At 45.2% G+C, this 9,871-nt stretch overlaps 1 protein-coding gene across 3 annotated transcripts; it reads right to left on the reverse strand.

Annotated features, from left to right (window-relative positions):
* Positions 1–20: 20 nt before the first annotated feature.
* Positions 21–3,756, reverse strand: LOC134463291 (arylamine N-acetyltransferase, pineal gland isozyme NAT-10-like). 3 transcript variants are annotated; one of them, XM_063216501.1, is made up of 2 exons: positions 3,626–3,756; positions 21–813 (listed from the first exon to the last, which is right to left on the reverse strand). In XM_063216501.1, exons 1-2 carry the CDS (start codon positions 3,739–3,741, stop codon positions 72–74), a joined length of 858 nt encoding a protein of 285 aa, XP_063072571.1. In that variant the 5' UTR covers positions 3,742–3,756; the 3' UTR covers positions 21–71. The 3 variants fall into 3 exon arrangements, with proteins under 3 accessions (XP_063072571.1, XP_063072569.1, XP_063072570.1); XM_063216499.1 differs by having other exon boundaries at positions 21–951; positions 3,626–3,741; XM_063216500.1 differs by having other exon boundaries at positions 21–973; positions 3,622–3,681.
* Between the last annotated feature and the right edge of the window lie 6,115 nt (positions 3,757–9,871).

Genomic DNA, 9,871 nt, shown 5'->3' on the forward strand with positions numbered 1-9,871 from the left:
TAGATACAACAACAGGGGTATGCACTTTAAATGTTTAATTTAATTGCACCAACACAATCACACAGGTACGCTTACATGACAAAGACACCCCTATTGTTCTTCAGTTGAAGGTTGGGGATTGTGGGCAGGCCAAACTTCTCCCTCAGCAAGTCCTGGACCTCGTCATCCGTGATGCGGCGCATGTCCATGAGGTCAAACTTCTCCTGGTAGGCAAATGTGACCTCGACATACACCCAGCCAACGAGACTCCTGTACCCAGTGGGTGTCACTATGGAGCAGAGCGACTTGTTTGTGTAAAGGGTCTTGGGGGACGTTGTCACAAATTCACCAATGGCCCTGAAGTCGTCGAGCTTGCGGGGCTCCAGCGTAAAGCAAAAGACCTTGTTGACGAGGGTGCGTATTACCAGGGAGCTCTTGGAAAACTCTTCATTGGGGATATGTGGCTGGCGCGCCGTCCTGTCAAGGGTCCACATGTCGCCATCTTGCCTCAGGCAGAAGGTCCCACCAGGCTGAGGCTGCTCCTTCCCAGAGACCAGCTCCAGGGGCTCCAGGATCTGGTCCGCCAGGCCGAAGCTGGTGTCGGCAACGTAAGAGCTCCCCTCCACCTCCACCCGCACGATGAGGTGGGCCGCCTTCTCGCTGAAGTCCTGCGTGCAGAAGTTGTAGACGCGGGCACCCAGGAAGGAGCATGTGTAGCCCATCTGCTCCAGCACCCAGAGGAGAAGCTGGTTGCTCTCGTAGCAGCAGCCTCCACGCCGCTGCTGCACCAGTTTGCTGTAGATCTGTGGCAGCTCACTGCTGAACTGCTCCTGGCTGTGGAAACACAGGTTTTCAAAGGGGATGCTCATCACGTGCTGCCGGTGCACCTGTTGCAGGGTGGACAGGTCGGGCTTTTCGAAGGGACCGCTGAAGCCGATCCTCTGGAAGTACTCCTGCAGGTCCATTACCCCCCTGTGCCGAACACAAACACACACTGTAGCCTACCCACCTGCCTACTTTAGTCTAACTAAGGCTTATTTTAAACAGTGTGTCAAAAGTAAGAGTAAAAGTGAATTCATGGTGTAAGAACAACACTAGCACATGATATTAGCTGTTAGGCTACACCATTTACACCATAGTACCTAATGAGGTAGACAGACAGGTAGGTAGGTAGACAATGTTGTTACTGAAAACACTAAAAACATAAGAACCCACCACAAATTTGATCCAACCAGCACAGAGTCAGCTGATTGTAAGGCAATTACACAGGTCCGTCCAGGTTATTCAGATAAGTTACCTGTGTTGTAAGCACGGCTCTAAATTAACACACGCCAACCCGCCAAATGCGGGTGAAATTCCAATTTGGCTAGTAGAGAAAATGATCTACGCGCCAATTTGGCTGGTAGCGCCCGACTGGAATAAATTATGAACGCCTAATCCGCTGCTTCTATAATGAACCCAACGACGGCAAGGTCTCCTACATTACCCATGGACACTTCATGTGGTAGGCTACAGCCATTGGTTAGTCATTTAATCACAGCAACATAGCCTTTCGTCTATTGGCTGCCTGCTTCACAGCGCGCACCAAAGCCGCTGCTTGTTTGAAGAGCAGATTTTGAAAGCGGCTCGCGCTGAAGCCAATTTCAATAATATGACTAGCGCGGGTTACTTTTGTACGGGTGATAAAGAATGTCGTGGTGGTTACGGCAAGGTTCTGTGTCGGTAAATGCTAGTAGGCTAATAATAACAGTAACAGAGACGTTAAGACGCAGTGGTGGAGGAGCGAATAAGACAAGGACAGATGTGGAGAGCTGTGCCTGTCAGTTTGAGCGTAGCTGTCAGTCAGAAGTCGTCTGACATTAGCTGAATACGACTTTGTTGCTGTCGACCAACGTTGACGAAGCACGTGAGCGAGAACTTGTTGTCACGATGTGGGTGTTATTAAATACAGCGCATTTAAAGTCGGCCACAAATATGAACGAGACGATGAGCTCGCACCAGTTTGCTCTACTAACACACCACGTGTGAGGAGTGGGGGGACAGGCAGTGAGGAGGAGCTGAAGTGGGGACCTGCGCAAACTTGTGTAGAGGTGTGAGACAAGGCTCATATACACACGTGAATGAGTTGTTGACCAACCAGTTCATGGGCGCGTGGCCTCGGAGGCGGGCTGCAGACGAGCGTTGAAGGGGATAAGCAACTGCAGAGGTTGCAAGATCTGACTGCAGTCGCATTCATCCCGCGATAGTTTGACACCATGTGACATGTCACCTCGTCGACGCAACATCGACGAAATTTCGAAGTTTGACAGGAAATCTAACCGTCATGCAGCATTTTCATCCAGGGTGCATTGCTGTCTAAATGCGCATGCATGCGTTGACGACAAGTCGATCACACCTATTTTCGTAGTCCTGGCCCAATTGCATGTAGCTGATTCGGGAAGCCCACACCATCGGAAAAGGCAGACCTTGCATGGACGTGCGAGTAGCCTACGTAAAAAAAACCCTCTATAACAAAAAAACTACCGACGCTATGGAAGTAACAACATAAGACATCATACACTTTATTGCACAACGTGTGTGTGTGCACTAGAGCATGACACGGGAGTGGATTTTCACTCCCGTCCCATCCTGGTCCCAGAAAAAAAAATCCCATCCCGTCCCGTCCCGGAGTGGAGTAAAAGAAACAAATCCCATCCCATCCCGTCCTGAAAAGAATGTCTCCCAATCCTGCCCACTCTAACTCAAAATCAATCCCACTACCATTTCATAGTCTTTTTTAATGAAAAAAAATGAGCGAGCATTCCTGATCTCATTCATTTTTATTCCCGCTCCTGCCCGCTCCCATTCATCTTTAATCCCGCTCCTGCCCGTTCCCGTTCATCTTTAAAATTTTGACTCCCATCCCGCGGGAATCCTGCAGGACCCGCGGGACCCACGGGAATTCCTGAAAAATGTCATCCTCTAGTGTGCACGCGCGCCTGTGTGTTCGTGTTCTCGCCTTTCCTCTCTTCTCCTCCGCTCCCGTCTCTTCTGTGCATGGTCCATGGTATTTGGCTGTGTGTTGACGGCTGTTTGTGTGAGACTTCTACTGTAGGCTCACAGTAGGCCTTATGTGAGGTTTGAGTGAGGGCGTGTGGGGATGTGAGGGTTTGTGGTGATGGCTGTATGTGTTTGGTTAGTTCTAGGCCTATGTTAAAGGTCTGGCATATGTGATGTGATTCACTGTTTTCAGTGGAAATTAAAGAAAAAATAATGAAATGTATTGAATAATAAAAATTAAACAGAAGTAAAACAAATATGTTTTTTTGTTAAGTCTATATAGCCTAGTATGTAGGCCTACAATATATTCTTTATGTGTAATGCGGAAATAGTTGAATGACATAATAAAAAACATAACGCATAGTTTATTTTGGCGAGATAAAAGAAACGGCTAGTTGAACTTCTTTTTGGCTGGGAAGAAAAAATATCTAGGCTACCAGCCAAATTAAGTTAATTTAGAGCCCTGGTTGTAGCCTAAGTAAACAAACTGCTTCTTTTTATTAGGCTATTTTTACTTTTGACACTCTGATTTTAAAAAAAAACAAAAACAAAAAAACACAACTTCATAGGGAATTCAAAACGGTGTCTAAGCTTAGGTTTAACTTACCTTTTGAAGAAACTGAATCTGATACAGTTAGGAATGGGTTGACAAGTCGGTCCGTCACCAGGGCCGAAAACGTCACTTCCGGATCCATTCCGGATACATTCGTTATCAACTACCATGTAAACATTTAGGCTACCAAAAAGGATGTCCTTTTACCGTTTTCCTGTCGACGAAAAAGTGAGCAAAAAGTGGCTGAAGTTGATACGGTAAGTTTGATTCAAAATGTATAGACCCCTTTAGAGTTTGTAAACATGTATGACGTAATTTGGCTGCGTGCGCACCGCAGGCTCAAAACCATAGAGGTAGACAATAACACTTGAGAGGACCCCGCCCCCCTTTTTACGGCAATCTGTAGCAGCCATTATCTGTAGGTAGATCAGAGAAATGGAAATTAACGGAGAATGAGGCTCACCTCTGTCAAAAATTGCCTCTGTCTATTTTATCGACTCATATGATTTAAGTAAATATTTAGCCTGACATTTCAAATCTGGTCTTTGATTAAAGTGTTACTTCATATTTACACAGTTTTAGTCAATTTCTTGACAGGGGTGGGCGTGTTCTCCATTGACTTGCATTGCCTACACTACCTACGGAAGTTGGGAAGCTCCAGCTGCCATTTCCCAGTGCTGTCGCAAATTGCTGTGTCCTCTCTAGTGTTATTTTCTACCTCTATGCTCAAAACCATCCATGCTCCGTTCACTTGTGAAGAGACTCGGCAGGTGTTTTTTCCGAAATAAGATAACGGATGCTCGCGCTAACCTCAGATATGCAGTGCACCACGGACAGGGTATTCCTGTCATCAGCCCAGTCAGTAGTTTAATGTCTTGTAACAACTAGGGTGACCACCTGGTAATAAGTCCAAGGTGGGACAAGGGGTATGCTTCAGAGGGACAATGTGGGACAGGCCCTGGCGTGCACGCGCACCCCCCCCCCCTTAAATTCAATGAAATAAAGAAGAAAATAGTGGGGAAAAAACACAAGAATATTAAATGAAAATGTAAATAATCTGAGTAATATGTATAAAATGTTGGTATTGATCTTTGTGAACCACTGACAGTAGCCTATGTTTGTAATATAAGATGTCTTTATATGTATTTATACTTTTTAAATTGTTATCCTCACTGTACATATGTATATAACATGGAGAAAAGGCACTGACATAGCACTGTTTCATATGTAATATGTATGTGATGGAAAATATTTGTGATATCTGCACTTTGTCATGCCCACGTGATGTGGAATCTGTAATTTAAGGGTCAGCTGCACAATCAACTTGTTTAGTCTGAGGAAGGGCCAGGGTGGCCCGAAACGTCACACATTAAAAATGGCTTAAATGGGAGTTCATCGGTGTAGGCCTACATAAACCCAACATGATACTCCCACAGTTTAGTAGACTATTATGATGAGGGACGGATTAAGAAGTGTCCCCTCTTCTGTCTCTTACTTTGGAAAGTGGTCTTATAGGCCATACAACATCAAGGGAACAGTAGACTATTGTGAAGCTGCTGCAGGTAGTTTTGGTAATTTGGCCTGGTCACCTCTGGACCAGTGGCCCCATGTGCTGGGGTCCATTTGTCCTGTTCAGTGTAAGCCTAGAGCAGGTTAATTTTTAAAGTTCAAAGCAGTGTAATTTCTGTGATAGTTCAGCAATTACCCATAATTTTTCCATGTGCCACTGCAGGGTTTCAGAAAGCGAGATATAAGCTAATGTGGAAAGGTAAGCCTACATATTTCCTGCCCTTATGAGAAGCATGGAATCATAAAAATATGAATTCACAAACCACAATTAGATAATTGAATAACCCCCGAATCATAACCGCAGAGACATAAGATAACTTGCTATTAAATGGTAAATCACCTTTATAATTGGTAGATTATGCCGTGTGATGTATTATATGAGGGTCAGTGAGGTCTCCAGTCCCTCCTACCTGAGCTGTCCAACTGTCCAAGAATTTCTGATACAATTTGTATATCCTCTCGATGCAGAAGTAAATGATTCCCGAAAACAAATGTATTTGATAAATATCAGAAAAAAACTTAAGAAACGTATAAGAAAACCCTAAGGTCACTCTTTGGTTTTTGGTAGTGACGCCTCCCAAAAATATCCATTGGCCAAGGTTTACCAGGATATTCGTCGACCAATTGTATACTATAGGCCAGGGTTTCCCAAACTGGGGTGCGTGCACCCCTGGGGGTGAGCGGTCTGCCATAAGGGGGTGCGTGAGCTGAATAGAGCAATGGTGGATTGAGTTTTTATCCAACATTGATGGACATTATGTAGTTTTTAATTGTATGTTGAATTGTATGCTGGAAGGGTCCATCTGAAGTGTAGTTTGACCCCCTAGACCAGTTGTTCTCAACATATGGGTCGGGACCCCCCTTATGGGTCGCCAGAGATCCACAGGGGGTCGCGGAGCCCTCTTGATTTTAAGGGGTTTCGTTTTCAACATATATAGCCCATGCTGAATAAAATACAAAGCATTTTTAACTAATAAATGCATAGACGCAAGAAATTGTAAGTGCTACATTAAACTTTTATTCTATATTTGACCAAAGACGAATTGAGGAATAAAATAACTAAAATAAGTTTTCGCAGGAAATGGAGGGCATCTTGTGACTCAGTCTCGTGCGGACGCTCGCGTGGTTGGGTCACCAAAGCTTACAATAGTAAAAACATGGGTCCCTTAAGAAAAAGGTTGGGAACCGCTGCCCTAGACTATTGGAAAAGAGGATTTCACAAAATGACTGTGCATAATGTGCAGTGAAGGCACAGTGAATCCATGCTTGTGTGGCCATCAGCACACCAAAATATTCGCCCAGGGGGTGCGCGAACCACATTGAAATGTACAAGGGGGTGCGCAGGGAAAAAAGTTTGGGAATAGTATAGGCTATGAAATATAACACTCTCACTGCAGTTCTTAAGTGGAATACACCACACTCAATACATCATTCCAAAGGCTGCTATGTATAGCTGTGATGCAATATATTCTCTGAACAATAACATTGCCTCATGCAGTGTGAATTTGACTCATGTAGTGTGAATGTCCTGTTTGCAATAACAGAGTGCATACATTTTTATCGAGGAGACAGATATACATCTCTGTAGGGAACCGAACAGATGTTAGGCCTAAGCATCGTTCTGCCAAATTACTGACAACATGATGAGTTCACCATCAGTTTATGTCACCCAGATTTCCCCCACACTATTGTGGTCAGAGTGTGATGGGATGTCTCCTAAATTCTCTCCCAAGAAACATTTAAGACAGTCATAAATGAGAGTGGATATGTACGCATAGTAAAATGTTTATTTAAAAAAAGAAAGGAATAAGCTTGTAATTTTGCAGTATGCATTTGTCTTGTTCTTGTGCAAATACATTTCCAGCACAGGTTCATAGAAGAATGTGTATTATACTCTGTTATGGATGTCAGTGGAATAAACAAGGGCAAAACTGTCACCCAGATCAGTTAACCTGTCTTTTAATATAGGGACTGGAAAGGAGGCGAAAAGAGAAGAGAGATACCCTGCTTTGAAAAAATGTCAGGAAAGCAAGCTCATTACTCATCTTTTTTGTCTTGAAAACTTTATTACCCTGCATTTTCCTGGGTTTAATCTCATTCTTTCCGTTGTATCTTGCCACAGCTTGCTCGCTGTTCTGTTGGCTGCCAACTTTCCGTAATTACTCTCTCTCTCTCTCTCTCTCTCTCTCTCTCTCTCTCTCTCTCTCTCTCTCTCACACACACACACACACACACACACACACACACACACACACACACACCATACATCTCTTTTGCTCTTTCCTCCTTTCTCTATCTCACTCCCACTCCCACACTCTTCCTCCCTCTGACCCAGCCTTTCTGCCTTCTTTCTACCTTCCTTCTTTCCCCTCTCTTTCTCTCACTCTATCCTCCATGTTCTTTCATCCACCTCTTTCTCGTCTTTCACACTTCCTACACTCTGTGGTGCGACCCAATGTAAATCTCCTAGGGGTTGAGGACAATGTAAACATGACACACATGTGGAGCACGCCAAATTCTTGACACGTTACAAGAACCAGTCTTGCGACGAGCGCAGCGCCGGCCGAGGCATTTATCTTCTTGCGTCCACCGATGTCTCACTTTTTCCATCCCGCCTTCCCCTTGTTCCTGGTACTGTGCGCCGTGCCGCGTTGCTTTTTGTTTTCCTTTCTCTCGTTCTTTCATCTCTTGCCCCTTCATTTTCTCGTTTATGGCGAGGTTCACTGCTCCAGATGCCCTTTGATCTCTGGTTATTACTGGAGATGCTGCTGGACCTCTACAGTACGTGCTGCTTATTTTGTATTATTCAGTAGAAAGAAAAGCAAAAAAAAACAAAACAAAAAAACATTGCTGGTGCCTTTTGAACCACAACCAACTGTGCACATGTTGTGGCGATTGGATTTGTTCCTTTAAATGTTACTTGGAAATTGATTATAAAGGCCACCTTTGCAGAGAATGGCATTTTAATCAGCATCCACTGATGTGGCACCAATATAGGCTATACAGACATCCCTAACTCTGAACTCATGTCAGGGAAAAGAATTGCCACTTCATGCCCCAGTGAGCGTGTTTCTGACTCTCCCCAACTGTCCATCACAACACTGACAGAACACCCAGCGTGACACCCACGACAACACGTACAGATGTACCATCTGTCAGTCCAAGGGCTTCTAGACAAGGTGAAATGAATTAAATGCCGTACAAAATCTTTTTTGTAGCTCTGTGTGTGTGTGTGTGTGTGTGTATGCGTGCACATGCACGTGTGTTTGATAGCTTTGTGAAATAGCGATGCCCATGTGTACGCTTGTGTTTGTCGCATGTTCACAGCATGCAGCCATTGTGTCAGTTGGGGGAAAGGTTGTGTTGTGTTGTGTTGTGTGTGGAGCCATGCATTCTTTCCATTACCCAGACCAAATCAATGCAGCCTGGGCCAGCAGCAGGCAGCAAGCAGGCCTGTCCCCTCCCACTCTCCCCTTCTCCTCCTCTCCGCCTCGCCCCTCTCCCCTGCCCTCCTCTCTGCCTCCCCCACTCCCCCCCAGCCGCACCAGTGACAGGCGGAGTGGAAAGAGCTGACCCGGGCTTGTCAGAGAGGGGGTTGGCCCCCTGCCTGCAGCCCCAGTGCCGAACAGTGGCTGTCTCAACAGATGTAAACTCAAACACACACATAGTCACGCGCGCACGTGCACATACAGTATGTGCACTCACACACACACACACACCGGCGTTCACACATAAACTCAAGCAGCAAGTATGTTACACATCTCGTTCTGTTCCATACGCACACACACACACACATACACAAACACACACCGGCATTCACACATACCCTCACGCAGCAAGTATGCTAACACATCTCGTTCTGTTCCATACACACACACACACACACACACACACACACGCACACACACACAGCTATAGCAATGTGAATGGCACATGCACAGCGCTGAAATACAAACACACACAGTCCCAACACGCTGGTATTATCACTGTGTCTGTGCATACTCTCTCCCCTTAGGCGCAGGCACGCACGCAGGCAGCTCTCACATCAACACGGCTAATGTAAATATTCCCACACGACTATTAGGACTTTGTTTTTAAAAAAGCAGCGGCAGGGCATAGCATTCCTTTTGATCCCTTTGACTTTCTACACCCCCGGGGGACAAGCATGAGGAATAATCTTTAAATGGATGGCTGGTTGCGTTCCAAAGTAATTGTGGGAACACGCACAGTTCACACAAAAGCTGTCTTTAAAAAATATTGATGAGATCCCCCACCACTATGCAAACTCACAAACATCCTGGAAAATGTTATGGTCTGGCAGTGCAGCATGCGTGCCGTGCAAGGCTGTAAGATTCTCACACTAATCCCACGAAGCCGTTTAAAATGAGGGCTGACACAAAATATGAGCTATATTAAAAATATATATAGTTATAAACACCAGAGGGCCAGAGGGGGTTATATAAAAGGCATTCATCCACTCAGACAGATGCTGTCCTTAAAGGTTTCATTCCATGGACAACAACAATGACAGCCACTTGATCAGAACAACATGTTAAACGGTCATGTTCATTAAAACAAGAGAAAGAGAAAACATAGTTGCATCACTTGCAATCCAGTGCTGCATGCGTCAATGCGCTTATCTGGAAACCATCTGAGAGAGAAACCCAACACTCGAGCTGGGAGCAGAGATTGGCTCGACGGCCCAAACCCTCCACACAAAGACATATTTAA

Source organism: Engraulis encrasicolus, chromosome 14 (genome assembly GCF_034702125.1).
Source record: "Engraulis encrasicolus isolate BLACKSEA-1 chromosome 14, IST_EnEncr_1.0, whole genome shotgun sequence".
Lineage (NCBI taxonomy): Eukaryota > Metazoa > Chordata > Actinopteri > Clupeiformes > Engraulidae > Engraulis > Engraulis encrasicolus.

Bases quoted from the DNA above. Each gene is read 5' to 3' on its own strand.
- LOC134463291 (XM_063216499.1), bottom strand. From the start codon at position 3,741: ATGGTAGTTGATAACGAATGTATCCGGAATGGATCCGGAAGTGACGTT. The intron at 952-3,625 runs GTAAGTTAAACC...TGTTCGGCACAG, and splicing joins AGATTCAGTTTCTTCAAAAG to GGGGGTAATGGACCTGCAGG.